General features: G+C 51.6%; 3 protein-coding genes across 4 annotated transcripts; 1 reads left to right on the top strand and 2 right to left on the bottom strand.

Annotated features, from left to right (window-relative positions):
- Positions 1–257: 257 nt before the first annotated feature.
- Positions 258–3,167, top strand: LOC112875845 (ankyrin repeat-containing protein At5g02620-like). 2 transcript variants are annotated; one of them, XM_025939842.1, is made up of 4 exons: positions 258–289; positions 1,006–1,457; positions 1,616–2,025; positions 2,133–3,167. In XM_025939842.1, exons 2-4 carry the CDS (start codon positions 1,049–1,051, stop codon positions 3,015–3,017), a joined length of 1,704 nt encoding a protein of 567 aa, XP_025795627.1. In that variant the 5' UTR covers positions 258–289; positions 1,006–1,048; the 3' UTR covers positions 3,018–3,167. The 2 variants fall into 2 exon arrangements, with proteins under 2 accessions (XP_025795627.1, XP_025795626.1); XM_025939841.1 differs by lacking the exon at positions 258–289 and having other exon boundaries at positions 318–1,457.
- Positions 3,168–6,076: 2,909 nt separating this feature from the next.
- Positions 6,077–7,452, bottom strand: LOC112877566. Its single transcript, XM_025941904.1, has one exon. The coding sequence runs from the start codon at positions 7,156–7,158 to the stop codon at positions 6,181–6,183; it is 978 nt and encodes a 325-aa protein (XP_025797689.1). The 5' UTR covers positions 7,159–7,452; the 3' UTR covers positions 6,077–6,180.
- Positions 7,453–8,157: 705 nt separating this feature from the next.
- On the bottom strand, positions 8,158–14,549 carry LOC112876747. Its single transcript, XM_025940920.1, has 18 exons — positions 14,403–14,549; positions 14,118–14,312; positions 13,922–14,017; positions 13,760–13,812; positions 13,334–13,430; positions 13,155–13,228; positions 12,951–13,056; positions 12,385–12,495; positions 12,115–12,191; positions 11,666–11,732; positions 11,285–11,350; positions 9,675–9,782; positions 9,442–9,572; positions 9,266–9,332; positions 9,109–9,176; positions 8,939–9,032; positions 8,716–8,789; positions 8,158–8,623 (listed from the first exon to the last, which is right to left on the bottom strand). The coding sequence occupies exons 1-18, from the start codon at positions 14,547–14,549 to the stop codon at positions 8,296–8,298; spliced, it is 1,959 nt and encodes a 652-aa protein (XP_025796705.1). The 3' UTR covers positions 8,158–8,295.
- Positions 14,550–15,932: the final 1,383 nt, after the last annotated feature.

Raw genomic sequence — 15,932 nt, 5'->3', positions numbered from 1 at the left:
TTTCTTAATTTAGCCAGAAGCAAACGAGCACGCAGAGAACCTTTTTTTAAAAAAAATAAAAGGCAGCGAAAAAAAAAGAGACCTGAATTTGATTCCGTTTTCCCATGCCTGCTCATGCGTTGGTTCAACTGCGGATTTATTTATTGCGACCGGCCAGCCCGACCCTTGTCTTCGTTCTCCCTCGCATCATCTCGCCGATCCGGCTGCGGATGGATGAGGGGGCCCCATGGCTCACATGGACGCCGCGAGCCGGGGGGGGGGGGGGGGACGCGCAGAGCTCGTCACGCCGGTATGTTTGTCCCCGCGGCCCGGCCGCCCATGTGCGCGCGTCCGCCCGCCGCCCAGTTCCTGCTCGCGGCGGGGATGGCATGGCATGGCGCCGGAGATTCTATAATCCCTAGCGCGATTCCGGATTCCCATCGTTCGTTTAGGCCGCTCGCTGCTGCTGCCCGATCGCATGGGGGGTTCCTTTTCGATCCCGCTAGGGTTTCTTATGCGGCACCGCTGACTGATTGATCCTGCCGGCTTTTCGTGGTGATTGCGTTCGCGTCGTCACGGAATGGGGGATGCTTGGAGATGATTGATAGGTCGGGGCGCGTTGCTTAGCCGCGTTGGGTGCGGTCGGTTCCTAGATCTCCTGTCCAATTCATGCGTGGTGCGGGTTGCATTGGGATGCCATCGTGTGGGTAGATGGAGTGGGAAGGGCACTTGCATTGCATGGCCTTGCTTTTTTTACAATTGGGTGTTTCATACTTCTTTTTTAATTCTGAGCGACCTTTTGCTGCTCTTCTTTTCCCTCGCTCTTTTTCTTGGATTTTATTTCCGCATTGAGCTGGGATTTGGGGAAAGTTATTTGTTTCTGAGAGGGGGCTAGAATTGGGAAATTCGTAGTAGGTGGATTGGCCAAGTGGGCGGAAAGGAGACGAAAAGGCACGACGAAATGTTGCAACATGCTGATGGAGCAATGGGGGCCTTCTGTGGTTCACAATTCTTGTTTTTTCGCAGCCACTGTTGGTAGCTGCATTCTGACGACGTGTGTCCGGGCTTGATGGAGGCGAAGAGCCAACCGGGCGAGGACAGCAGGCCGGCGGCGCAGCCCGAGCAGGCGACGACGACGTCGATGGACTCGCCGAGGGCGTCGCAGGCGGCGACGCGCCGCAAGAAGATGACGAAGCAGGTGACAGGGAAGCGGGACGACACCGCGATGCACGCGGCGGCGCGCGCCGGGCAGCTCGTCGCCATGCGGGAGATGCTGTCCGGCAAGGACACCGAGGAGCTGGCCGCGGTGCTGTCGAGGCAGAACCAGGCCGGGGAGACGCCGCTATTCGTGGCCGCCGAGTACGGGTACGTGGCCCTGGTGGGCGAGATGATCAAGTACCACGACGTCGCCACCGCCAGCATCAAGGCCCGCAGCGGCTACGACGCGCTCCACATCGCCGCCAAGCAAGGGGATGTAGGTATTGATTGATTATTCCTCACGATCGCCATTGCCTCTAGCTTATCATAGCTTCGTACTAACGACACTATCTCTGAGATAAACTACTACTAGTAGAGATCGATTTGATGATGAGATGGTACATTTATGCGGGTCGTTAAATGTATATATGCCATGCAGACATCGTGAGGGAGCTGCTGCAGGCGCTGCCGCAGCTGTCGATGACGGTGGACGCGTCGAACACGACGGCGCTGAACACGGCGGCGACGCAGGGGCACATGGACGTGGTGAAGCTCCTGCTGCAGGTGGACGGGAGCCTGGCGCTGATCGCGCGGAGCAACGGCAAGACGGCGCTGCACTCGGCGGCGCGGAACGGGCACGTGGAGGTGGTGCGCGCTCTGGTGGAGGCGGAGCCCAGCATCGCGCTGCGCACGGACAAGAAGGGGCAGACCGCGCTGCACATGGCCGCCAAGGGCACCAGGCTGGACCTCATCGACGCGCTCCTCGCCGCCGAGCCGGCGCTGCTCAACCAGACGGACACCAAGGAGAACACCGTGCTGCACATCGCCGCGCGCAAGGCGCGTCCCGAGGTCAGATCGATCGTCGAGCGAGCAGCAGCGTGCAAGCGAGCGAGCGAACGCCGAACCAAATTAATTCTTGACACGAGAAATATTTTTGTTTGTGTCCGTCCGTGCAGATCATAAAGCGGCTGCTCGCAATGCCGGACGCGAACCTGAACGCGATCAACCGGTCCCGCGAGACCCCGCTGGACACGGCGGAGAAGATGGGCAACACCGAGGTGGCCGAGCTGCTGGCGGAGCACGGTGTGCAGTCGGCGCGCGCCATCAACCCCGGCGGCGGCGGCGGCGGCAAGCAGGCGCGGGAGCTGAAGCAGCAGGTGAGCGACATCAAGCACGAGGTGCACTCGCAGCTGGAGCAGACGCGGCAGACGCGGGTGCGCATGCAGGGCATCGCGAAGCGCATCAACAAGCTGCACGAGGAGGGGCTGAACAATGCCATCAACTCGACGACGGTGGTGGCCGTGCTGATCGCGACGGTGGCGTTCGCGGCCATCTTCACGGTGCCCGGCGAGTACGTGCAGGACCCGAGCAGCCTGGCGCCCGGGCAGCAGCTGGGCGAGGCCAACATCTCCCATGAGACGGCGTTCATCATCTTCTTCGTCTTCGACTCGGTGTCGCTCTTCATCTCGCTGGCCGTGGTGGTGGTGCAGACGTCGGTGGTGGTGATCGAGCGCAAGGCCAAGAAGCAGATGATGGCGGTGATCAACAAGCTCATGTGGGTGGCGTGCGTGCTCATTAGCGTCTCGTTCCTGGCGCTGTCGTTCGTGGTGGTGGGGCGCACCGAGCGGTGGCTGGCCGTGTCCGTCACCATCATGGGCGGCACCATCCTGGTGACCACCATCGGCACCATGCTCTACTGGGTGATCGCGCACCGGGTCGAGGCCAGGCGGATGCGCAGCAATAAGCGCGCCTCGCTCAGCCGCTCCCGCTCCTTCTCCAACTCCGGCATGTCGGAGAGCGAGTGGATCGAGGAGGATTACAAGAGGATGTACGCAATCTGACCACCTGTGCGGCTGTGCTGGCAGGATTTCTCATCCGTGCATGACCGACCATGGCCGGCCAAGTTGCCGTGCCGCGAGCCGGGCTAACATTTTCGTTTTCCAGTAGCTAGATCTCGATTTTTTTATATGGAAGCTAGATCTCAATTAGTAGACCGTTTGCTGAACTTTTTGATAAAGACGGAAACAATTTCCTTTTCGAGAGGACCGTGTGCTCTTTTTAACTAGGTCGGATGGGCTGAGATACCTGGTCTGCTGAGCATGTGGGCTAGTTACACACAGAAGTGAATATGTTACACGCACCAGACCGGATGGGCTGAGCTTCCAATTAAGCATTGCTCAGCATATGGGCTAGTCCGCGGCCCACATATGATACTGGTTAAATCAAGGCAAGGTTTCGATCTATTTTTGTCACAAATGAACAGGCTAGTAGGGTAGGATACTGCATGCAGAGAGATTTGGATGCACAACTGATATAATCTATCTTGTTTTATTTGAATCTCAAATTCTAAATTGGATCAACTTCAAACCAAATCAATAATTTCGACATAATATAAAAAGACACCAAATACTTGCATTGGAATTAATGTGTTCTTCTCTTCTTAAAATCTATTCTTGCTATTTACAGCTTTTACCCTTAGTTTTGGCTAAATGTAAATTTCCATTTCGCAAAAAAATGTTAATTTTAAACCATGCATCATCGACACTGCTGAGAGTAAAGTTGTCTACCTAGGGATCTAGATGCTTAGAAGACAGCTAAAATTGTTGTGTAATAAAAGAAGGTTTACCGCTGTTGAGATCAGAACATCGACACTGAACAGTAGTAAAGATACCGCTGGGGCGCGCCGGGCTCTGACCCTAGTACAGAGACAAAAGCAAAACTCTTGGCCAGTCTTGAGCGACCGACCGGGAGGAGAGTTGACCTTGTACTGCTGCAGCACAGCTACGGTTTCCTGCGGCCCCCCCCGGGGGACGAACGGCCTCCTGTACCTGCACCTGTATCTGCAGGGTCGAGACACACGTAAAGGCTGGCCTGGCCCTCCCCTGTCTCGCCGTGACGACGACCCGTGCACGCCAGTGTGTCGCGCGGCATCGGTATCCTCGCGCCGCCCGGTCCGGTTTGCATCGCCTTTGCTCCGGCACGCACAGGCTGCTGCGTTGGAGAAAAGCGAAAGGCGCGTGCGCTCGCTCTCGTCTCGGCTCCCACACATGCGCGCCCGCGCGCGCTGGGCCACCCCGGCCGGCCGGCCGGCTACCGCGCATGTACGCGGCCACGGCCACTCGGCCAGCGCCAGCAGCCATCCCTATCGCCATTGGAACCAGATCCAAAAGGCCTTATGATACTATAGCGCTGCTAGTCTACTGCCCGTTCTCTCTACCGGTCCAGACGGCCAGAGCAGCAGCGCAGCCGTGGCACTGAACCCGACGCGTCTCATCTTCATCGGCATCTCGTTCTCGTCACATGGCATGGCGAGGCCGAGCCCGAGGCAAAGGTCTTTTCACGCCGCTGCTCTTTGAGGTCTGGTGCCTTTTACCGCTACTCGAGTGGTGGCGCCTTTGCCGTTGCCTGGAGGAAACTAGGGCAAAGGGGCCGTCGCCAAGTTGCCCCGTGTAAAAGGGCTTTTATCATCTCCGGCTCCAAAGCGTGAAATTTCTCTGGCGTTGCTTTGGGCGATCGATTCCTGCACGTTCCCAGCGCGCCTGCCTCTACCTACTGTCTTAGCCTCGGAAAAGTAGAGAACCCTTCGTTGTAGTAGCTGCTAAACATTGCAGCAAGGAAAGGTAGCCAAAAAGTGGAATCAGGATATGGATGAGCACAGCCGAAGCCCGTCTTCACTGTCAGTGTGCTTCATCTTTTTACAGTCAAGTGGTTCACTGGTTCAGACAATCTGATCCGTAAACAAGCAACCATCCAAGTGGTTTGCATCAAGTGTTGTGCCTTTATTTGTTACTCCATTCGTTTCAAATTATAAATCGTTTTGATATTTCCAGATGCATAGGTGGGTAGAAAAACTATGCATCTAGAAATGTAAAAACGACCAATACAATCTGTTTCGAGTGAGTACCAGTTTAAAGTTTTTAACAATGTCCACCTGCAACCTTGCTGACGTTGGACCATAGTTCCAGTAATGATCGATCAGTTATCAGTCTTAGTTTAATTAACCCAGCTAATCCGAGTTCGTGTCCAGGTCTGTTTTGGTTTTATCTACTCTCAAGAACAAGGAACATGCGATTCTTGTCACGGTCCGCGTCGCGCCATTGAATGCGGTCAAAGAATTAAGACCTCCTCCTGGTACCACCAGCGCACTCGTACCACCGCATTGCCGGAGCGACCGTGGCAAGAGAACAGAGGCCCCCGTCAGTTCATGTGCGGCCGGCGAGCTAGCGAGCGCGGGGCGCCGGGGCTGGTGGTTGCGCACCCGCATCGCGACCTCCCTTTCCGGCCTTCAATGATGCCGGCGCTTTGGCCGGCCTATCGCGCTGCCCGCTTTTCCTCGGCGATCCGCCTGCCCGCCCATCATGCCGCCGATCCACCACTCCACCACCCAACCCAAACCCAATCCCCCAGCGGCATCGCCGCGAGAATAAGATCTCGCGTCCCCGCACCTGGCGCCCGGCCCCCGCGACTCCATTTCCATCTCCCTTTCCGGCCCCGCGAGCTCTGTTTCGAGACCAGCAGGCGCCGGCAGCGCTTGTGGGAGGTAGGGAGGGGGCGCTGCAGCGGCGGCCGGCGGCTACTACTGGTGGTGTGTACTAGAAGAGCTCGTGCCGTAGCTGCTTTGCCGCGCTGACGTTGCTGTTCTGGCGGTCTTTACTCGCACTGAATGGGCGGCCGCGCGGCAGCTGGTCAGGCGATCCTGAACCTGAACCGGCAACGGCAGACCAGGAGTAACGCCGATGAAGACAACGTGGTCCTGTTGATGTTTTTTTTTCAAGAACAAAATGGCGTCATCCACAGCACTCTGAAACCTGAATGGAGCTCAGAATGTTGTTGGGTCAGCTCTGAAACTGCGAACCTGAAATTCCTTTTCTTTTTTTATCTGAAGAATTTGGCGCACGAGATGAAATAAAAAGATTTGAATCGCACTCGTAATCAGCAAGAAAAGAAAGGATAAACTTCACATTATTATCGTGATTACTTTTGAACTCCATTTTGCACACACTGCTAGTGGCAGTAAGCTATGGTTGATCGAGCTGGGATGCCAGGCCAGGAGGGAGCGGAGCAGAGGGCGGCGTCGCTGACGCTCTTCCTGGCGAGCCCGAGCTGCTGGTGCGACCGCTTGCAGTAGGCGATGGCGCCCTGGATCAGCCCCTCCGACTCCGACCGGGCGCTGCTGCTCCGCTTCAGCGCCGGGCCGCCGCCGCCGGCCCCGGAGCTCCTCGAGGACAGCGGCTTCGTCAGCGGAGCGGCGGCAGGCGCCGGAGCCGCGTGCCACCACTTGATCACGCCGGAGAAGGACTTGCGCTGCCGGACGGCGGCCGCGGCGAGCTCCTCCTCGTCCATCAGCTTCTCCTGCTCGATGCTGCTCCGCAGGGTGGTCGGCGCTGCCCTGCCGCTGCTACCGTGGTGGACCTGGTGGTAGCCGTTCTTGATTTGGCCGAACGACGCCTTGCAGCTGTTGCTCTTGTCTTCGCCAGACGGCGTTGCCCCGGCCCTCGGCCGGACGTCGGCGCCGCGGCATTGCTCGTCGGAGCACGACGTCCTGGCGAACAGCGACCGGAAGAAGGTCCGCGACGCCAGCAGTTTGGCGTGCAACGTCCGCGCGGCCTTCCTGCGCCGGGAGCCCTCCTTGCGCAGCCTCACCACTGGCGACTGCGCGTCGCGGAACCCGGCGGAGTGCGAGTGCTGCAGCGGTGCGACCGTCGCGGCGCTCCTCCTGCCGGCGCCGCCACAGCCGCCGCTGCCTGCATCAACCTCCTGCACCTTGCCGCCGGGCCTCGGGGGCGCGGCCTTGTGCGGAGGCGCCGCGGCCGCCAGCCTGCCCCGGCAGAGCAGCTCGTTCGCCGCGCCGCCGCTTCGGCGCACCCGGAACTCGAACTCCCCGCACGAGCTGAGATCCAGGTCGATGTACTCCTCCTCCACGAACGAGCACACGCTAGCCATCCCGGCGGCGCAGTGCTGAGCCGTGGCTCGGGGGCACATTGCTCGCTCCGACGACGGGGCCGGGGAATTGGGGGAGGAGAAGATGGGTTAATATGGGGGAGGCAGCTTCAGGGGTTTGAAAATTTTCATGGGTAAGCAATGGCAGTGACCTGTGGCAGTGGCAGTGTGGCAGCGCAGGGAGGGATCCAAGAAAACAGAATGGGGGTGGGGGTGGGGGTGGTAGGCTGGGGCCCCCTTGTCTTGGAGGCTGGCTCAGTGGCTGGGGCTGGATGAATGATTCCAGGGTTTGTCTTGTGCTCACGCACTCTCACTCCTGGATCACATCAGATGTGAGTGTGCTCTTCAGCTTCAGCATCTTCTTGGAGTATTTGAACAATTGTGTACTGTGCCATGAAGTGTGTATTGTACACTGTGCAGTATAGTGTACTACTCCCAGTCTCCCACATTCTACCGGAATTCACAAAGCAGACAGTAACCAGATTTGTGTACTTGTAAGATGTAATCAGGGCTCAAAACGTGGTTGAATAATGAAGAGGGTCAGTGCAGTACTGCAGTGTGGTGGACTGGTGGGGGATGACGAGCTCTTGGCTGTTAGCCTGTTGCTGGCACTGCTGCACATTTTCTTTCACAGGTGGTGTCAGAACCAAAGTCAGCAGAAACTACCGATGGCACAAGACTGTTTACGTTTTTACTGCCTATTAGATGAGCACGTACGAGTTAAAAATACAAAAGTATAGGTTGACAAAGCTAGGATAAACACCTTTGCGCAGAGAAAGGGTTGAGAGCTTCTTTTGTTCCTTTGCGTTCTTTTAGTGTCTGTGATCTTTCCGCTGTCAACTAAAGCTGAGGAAAAGAACAAAGGCGCAAACAAAGGATGACGATGCAGATGGGTAAAGAGGAAGGGGTTGACTTTTCCATGCAATGGTCACGATAGCATCGTATCCGAGGAGACATGTACCATGCATATAGGCGTACGGCGTTCGCTTGTACTTGGCATATGTGCAGGTTGCAGAAGACAACGTCCACAGGACGTGACAGAAAAAAAGAAACAAAATTCTGAACAGAAAGATAGATTGCAATGTACACTGAACTATACATTTCCCAGGCTTTTTCGTGCTAATGATGATTTTTACATCAACTACTACAGGTATGGGTCTCATTTGCAGCCTACGCAGATTATTGGAAGCCAGGTCTTGGCTCGTCTTCGAGGTCGTCGAACTCCCACCCGCTGATCTCGTCGGCCTTGTATTCCGGATCGAACCTGGCCAGCTCCGACTCAGTCTCCGATGGCAGCCGTGTCCTCAGCTGAGGCGCGATGGGGGAATCGCTTCTCGAATGACCCGGGGGCCGGGAAACCTTCAAGGAACGGGATCGCTTTGCTTTCTCTTTCTGTTCTTTGATTTCAATCTGAAGCACTGGACGTGGCACGGATTCGAACTCAACGCGCAGGTTGTCGATGGTGTCAAATAGTTTTTTGACCTCAGGCTCCTCTCTCCTGGACAAACTATAGGCACAGATCTGCTAGTGTTATGTACTGCAAATTACGTAGCCTGGATAGATAGGCACAGTGCAAGAGGGATATTGAAGAGCAACTACCTCGTCTTGTAGTACTCCTGGTTAGAAGAATATATTGCTCGTATACTATCAACCAAACTGAATGCAGCTACAACCTGAAATAGAATCAAGAGTATCAAAGAATCAGAAGTGGATTTTGGAGTCAGGGCTGATGATGCCGGTTATAACTGAAATCCCTGTTCTCTTCCATTAGCAATGCATGTTTATCAGCAGTAAGCAGGGTAAGAATCATCAACGGGATGACCTTTTTCTCCGTTTGGAGATATTCTTCCTCCAGGTATTTACGTGGGTTTGATTGCTTAGACGAACTATTAGGTCCATCCTCTGCTGATATCGATCTGGTCATGCAACTAAAAGTGTTCAGCCACAGGAACAGTTGTTTCAACAAACTAGAATAAGAAATGAGAACTGTACCTGTCACCGAATATTTTCAAGTTATCCACAAAAGTTTTGATACGATCAATAGAAGTGCTCAGCTCTTCCTATAACTCCAAAAGAAACATTCAGTAAGAAACAAACAAGTTGTTACGCCTAACACCTTCCTCAGAAAGTAAAAAATCAAATGAAGTACCAGGCATGCAGAAACATGATGTTTAATCAATTTTGCAAAGCAGACTCCACATCTATCCAATTCTTCACTGCAGTTAACGTAAAAGGAAACATATATCAGCAAATATTGGCGCCTACAATTTCGGAGCATGATTATTAGTTATCAAAATGTGGCGTTCAGGGAGAGAGCCTACATACTTGGCCTGTTTTTCTTTTAGATCTTCAAATAAGGACTGCAATTTCCATGTATCTTCCAAAAAGCTGATCCACGCACTGACAGTGCTTGCTTCTACTTTGCATGAAGCAAGGGATCTTGCGAGTTCATCTTCCTGAGGTAAAGATATGCCAGAAAACAAAAAGAAACAAGTGAAAACTGTGCTTCCATAATGCATTTTAAGTTCTTATAAACTAGAAAATAACAGAAAGTTAACCTTTGTTTTGAGGTGTAACACAATCTGATTGCTGGCTTCATCAAATTGGTCTCTCTCCTCTCTAGTTTTTTTAAGCTTCACTGTAGCCGCTTTCAATTTAGTATTCACCTGTAATCTGAGTTTCAGAATCACTCTTAAAAACAAGCATCTCGTGTTAATATAGCCTCTACACATAAGAAAACCCTAACTGATAAAGATTAAAAACAGTAAGTCAATTTTTCAAAAACTGTTCCATAAAAGATAGCTCATAAATTCATAATACTTTAAAAGTACATTTGAGATGCATAATAATAACATCTCTTTTCTCTAACACTGCTAATATCATTTCTGAGATACCGATATTACATTCACAGGTCATAGTTTAGAGATACTCAGCTACATTATAAAATTGCATCTTGTATTAGCAGCTTGCTTATGAATTGTGATGCCTTATTGTTGGTGTTTTGAACCGCCGACTAGTAAATCTCGTGATTGCGCGTTTGGCCCGGATGGTGAGCAAGAAAGACACAAGAGTTTATACTGGTTCGGGCAGAATGTCCTGACGTCCAGTTCGAGCCGCTTGTGCTCTTGCACTAGATTTGTAGTAGGGGTTACAAACGGGCGAGAGAGAGACCGGGCTCCCAAGTCTCTGGTGGAGTGTGCGTGTATGGGTGCCAGTCCCAAAAAATCTCCCCCCCCCCCGGGGTCTCTCTTCCCCCTTTATAAGTCAAAGGGACGGGAGTGGATACACAGAGAGAGAGAGAGATAATCGCCGGGATCGTGCCGCCTCTCCTCCCCCTCGCGTGGGCCCCGCTGGCCCTGTGGATGACGACGGAGGCACTCCCATGCAGCGCCCTGGTGCGACGTGCGGCGTGCGCCTCAATTGAACGGGCGGCACGGGTCTGCCAGGCCGCAGGACAGGCGACGTGCGCCCCGCCGAGACGGGCGATGTGATACCCCGGCGCGTTTTACGACTTGAACCCCGATGCGGTGGGCGGCCGGGGATTGCCGTAGTGGCTTGTCTTTTCCGGCGGTCATGTCGTTGCACGTCCCTACCTACTCTTACGCCAGAGGTTCGTCCTCCAGCGTGGCCTGTCACTTCGTGAGGTCCCTGGGACCCCACGCCTTTGGGGTGGACATGCCCAGCCCCTCACCCTTGGGGTTGTGCGAGGCGGACGTGCCCGACCCCATTGGGGTCGGGCGAGGCGGACGCACCCGATCCCTTACCCTTGGGGTCGGGCGAGGCGGCCGTATCTTTCCCCAGTGCTTGGCATTGGGCTGTTGGTGCCCCTTCTCCTGGTGGGCCGTTCCGTGGCATTCGACGGCCCAGCCGCCCCAAGCCACATACTTTGAGGGGACTAATCAGTGATCAGCCTCTTAAGGAGCATTCTTTGGGGAATCCATTGTATTTGCTCTCGACACATCAATTTTGTATCCTCTCTCTATATAACATGAATGTTCCACAACATAATTTATTGGTTCTGTCTCCTCTCCGTACTGAAATGAGAATTTTTGTGGGCTCTAAACTTTAGGAAAATGAAATTCACAGAAATTTTGCTATTATGTAAAATGCTGAAATATATTGGAAAAAATAGACTGAACTAAGGTGGGAATAGAAAGAACAATAATACCTTCTTCAGTTCTGCCTCAAGTTTATCCCTTTGCTCCTCAAGTCCAGAGATTTCAGCAACCAGTTCCTTTCATAAAACTTAATCAATTCAGCATCAACCCGACAGATGACAGAAGCATAAGACAATTGAATGGATGAAGGATTGAAAAAAAAATATTGGAACAGCTCAGATATCCTGCTATGTCTATCCTTTTGCGATTGATGGTATTTGAGGTCAAATGTCTTACTTTTGTTGCTTTGGGAAATTTATGGGGTGCTTTCTTCTATCAACATGGGTGCAGGTTAACTTCCTTTCTTCCTCGTTGACATAACTTATTTAGCTAAGAAAAATACTATGGTGGTTTACAAATGACTCAGTCACAAGCTAGCAGCAGAAAAATACCTTTTCTATTCCACTGACTTCATTTGTTTTGGTAACCCGGAAGATAAGAGATTCTTCCTTTTGTAATCTGCAATGTAAAACATAGAGCAGCGAGTTCACCTTAAGCAGACAGATTTTGTTAAAAAAAAAGAAAAAAATTTATCCACAACATAATTCAAACATTTTGGTATCGAATAAATAAAATGGCTCTGAAATGAACAAAAAATTTTAATAAATGAATTAACAACATAACTTTATGCACCTCAACTACTATATAGATATGCAAGCGTACGAATGACTGGTTGCCTGATTTTTTTCAAAAAAAAGAAGAAGCAGGAGCTCTGCTGATTCATTTAAGAAAGGAAGCAAGCTGGAATTACAAATGACAGCCTGAACTTACCTCCTAATTAATTTATATGCTAAGTTGCTGAAAATAAATATACAACTCAAAGAATGCTCAAGATATAAACCTGTTTTCCATGATACGCTTTTCTGTTTTTGTAGATGAATTTGAAAGAGATTCAGACAGAACCTTCAGTTTATCAACCTGCAAAGTTTATGAATGGACATTGAGATATCAGCCATGTATCAGTTAAAAACGCAGGACAATAAGTTACAGCAAACAGGAACAATTTATATTCTCATGCTCTATTACATTTAACTATTCAAGTACCAGAGTGAAGAAGCATGCGGTAGACATAGAATCCCAAACTAATTTAGAAATAATAGGAGTATCATGCCTTCTCAAAATGAGTCTCCAATGAGTCACCAGGATGTATTGATTTCTTCTTCAATATTAGTTCTTCCATTCTAGAGCAAAGACGGACCTCAGCAACTGCCTTTTTGAAACCCTGCAAATATTACCACAAACACACAGCTGAATCTATTTATATTAACCATAACTAACAGCGAGGTGTAGGTTGAACCATACTGGAATTTGATGGAACAAATAACCTTGGTCAGCTACTCAATGACTGAAGACAGTGCATGCTAGGAATAGACAAGAAAAAGGGTTTCATAATGCAGTTTTTCTATTAAAAAATCATTTCTCTTAAGAGAACATAGACATAATATGTTTCAAAAATGAACTAGGCGATGCGTGAATCCTCTCTTACAGTTGAAAAAAGAATTTTGTCTAAACATAACATATTTGCATACATGGTTTAGAAATAGAAAAAAAAATCCAAGACCTGGTGTACAATTCCACAAATTCTGATGCATTTGCAGAGAGATTAATTACCCATTTTTTTTTGTATTGAAGGATGACCCACAGTTGTGCAAACTGAATAACTCTAATTAGGACTACCTCAGTGATCGACTGAGATGTTCTATTCCGATTGCTGTTTGAAGTAGCTTGGAGAGCATCCATTGAATTTATCTGCTGTTGCAACTGTGAAATTTCATTATCTAACCTGGAATTGAGAAAAGAGAGGTTTTAAAGCATGCAAACATGGACATACAAACATGGGACTAGAAACACCTTCAACCCCTGCCAAGAGAAAGAGAGAACCTTGCAATTTCAGCATTTATCTTTAACCCTGAGAACGCACCCTGAGCAAACTGAAGCAGCTCACCACGTTTTGCCTAGAAAGGAAAAATATAAAAGTAGACATCATACATGATGCAATTTATGCTTAATATGCTCTACAAGTAGAGAACTGGAAAATTAAACAAACTGCAAATTCATACCAACACTTCATCATGATAACTTGAGATTAACCTTGCCAGGTCCTTTACACTACTCAGGAGTGCACTGTGCACATCCTTCCCTCCTGAAAGGCACATTCTGTAATGAAGAACTATGGCATTATATGTTGCTTGCATAGAGGTAAGCTTGTAAGAATGAAAGAGGAATAAAATTCATATTAACGTGCCAAATGTACTGCAGGGAGGCAGGGCATTTGTAAGTTAATCCTTAATGTCTTACACATTGCACTTATGATCAGGTATAAGTAACCCATTTTTTTATCACACCGACATGGGACTCTTACAAGAAGCAGTAATGATCATATATATAAACGGAAAATTTCAAGATCTTCCTGAAGTCCAAAAACTACAAAAATAAAAACGAGAAACGTAGCAATTAACTAGACGTAAAACGGTTGAATAACTTGCCCGAAAATTTCTGAGAGCAATGAAACTTCTTCGTCAGTTGGGGCTTCCAGAATCTGATCATAGAGGACGAGTTAATTTTTCGGAATTATCAACCAGTAATACCTACATGGTAGCAACGAGACCTTTGCAATGTCATATTGCACAGCCACAGACCCAACTCACCATGGAGAGAACAACACACTCGAGTGCATGGCTGTAGAGGAAGACATGGAAAAAGTTCATCAGTTCCCCACCACTCTCGCAATCCACGTACAGATCCTGCAACGCGGGCACGCACCGGCGCCTCAGGAGTCAGGATCACGCAATGCGATTCGAACCAAAACTTCTGGAAACTAAGTCAGGAGCCAGGGGTGCTCACCAGCAGGGGCGCTGCCTGGTCCCGATCGTCCCCAAATTGCGGCTCCCGCAGCACCGCCGCGGCCGCGCGCTGGTTCTCCTTGAGCGCGACGTGCCACCGGCGCAGCAGCTGCGCCCGCTCCTCCCCTTTGTAGGAGAGCGCCGCCTCTTCAAGCCTCTTGGCCGTCACCTTGACGCTCTTGTAGTTCCGGCTCCCCTGCGACAGAGCAAGCGCGAACCCTAGTCACGACGATCGCCGGGGAATGCGGCCGCGCTCGCGGGGGCGGGGGGGGGGGGGGGGGGGTACGATGATGAGCCTGGCGCCGCCCGCGACGGCCTGGCCGGCGTGGTGGACGACGGTGTCGAGGGAGGTGCGGACGGTGCGGGTGAGGAGGGAGCTGCGGCCGCCGCTCGCCTCCACGGCGCGGTGCACCGCGCTGCGGAGCCACGACATCGCCTCGCGCGCCGGTCGTCGGCTGTCAGCTTCCTCCCCCCTTCCTCCGCCTCCCGTTCGCCTCAGAACTCAGAACTCGATACAAAAGAGGCGGAGCGCGTCTCCTGCACGGCACGGGAGGCGGGGGCGCGAGCGGAGGAAATGCCTCAATGCGGGCGCTCTTCCTTCCCCGTCCCGGTGGCGCCGCGCGGCCGACGAATGCGTGCGCCCGCCCGCGCCTGAGCCCCGTGCGCAGCGGTTCACTCATCAAATTTCTTGGGAGAGAGGATTTGGGGGGTGATGATGAAAAGTTGCTGAGTCGGCCGCGGCGCGGCGCCCAGTTGAATTCCGGTCCGATTTCGGTTGGGCCAGTTTCCGGTTTCCTTTTGTTTTTGCTGGCCCACTATATTTCCATTCGCAGTGGGCCTTATTAGAGGGCTGACGAACCAGCCCATCGGCATACCACCATCGTCAACCCACGAGACGGCGACTCGCGCGTCGTGAAGACGGAGACGGCGGCGCTGCCGGTGGCCGACGACGCGCTCGCGGACATCCTCGGCCGCCTCACGCCGTCCCGCAAGATGTTCCCCAACACCATTCGACCTGAGTGGGCTCTTCTCATCACCGGATGACACGCTGGCCGTGGAAGGTACAGAGGAGGAGGATCAACATGTCCAAGAGGACCTGGCAAGACCGCCGCCTCGCCATCCATGGAAGAGGGCTGAGGGCTTCCCAACGAGAAAGCTATCCCTATCCGCGAGGTGCCCTGCACATTGCATACTGTCAGGGAACACTTTACGTACATTGCCGTTGTGGCTTTACGATGAGGTACGGTACACATTGTCTCCTCCAAATGCCAATTCTAGGAGCTGCAATGCTGTAACTTTTCGCTGTTCTACACACTAACTATAGCCAATAGCACTGAAACCTTTGAGCTGTAAAATTTATTTTATTTAACATCAATAGTCAATACAATAGAATGGTAGTATTGTAAATATTATTAATGTTGCGATATTCTACCCAAAAGTTCGGCACCACTTCTGTTTAACGCTTGATGTTTTGCAGGTTATCCTTAATCAAATGCTAAATGTCAGGTGAAAGGAGTATAGTACTTTGCAACAATTGATGGTAATGGCTTACTTCGGGTTTGGATCCTGAATGAACTTCGTGGCCATACAGATTGGATGCTGAAACATCATAGCAACCTTGGGCGCTCAGGCTTGCGGGGAGCGGTCCGCTTGAACAATCATCGACGAGTTGATGGACCGTGGATCTTGGAGGATGACAATAATGATGAGGACGATAAGAAGGAGCTGCTTCCGGAAGAGAGTTGTGAATAGGACTCGGATAACGATAATGTCCTCGATGATGATGGTGGTGGTGGTGGTGATGATGAAGATAGAT

Source organism: Panicum hallii, chromosome 9 (genome assembly GCF_002211085.1).
Source record: "Panicum hallii strain FIL2 chromosome 9, PHallii_v3.1, whole genome shotgun sequence".
Lineage (NCBI taxonomy): Eukaryota > Viridiplantae > Streptophyta > Magnoliopsida > Poales > Poaceae > Panicum > Panicum hallii.
This window is presented reverse-complemented; position numbering and strand designations above follow the sequence as displayed.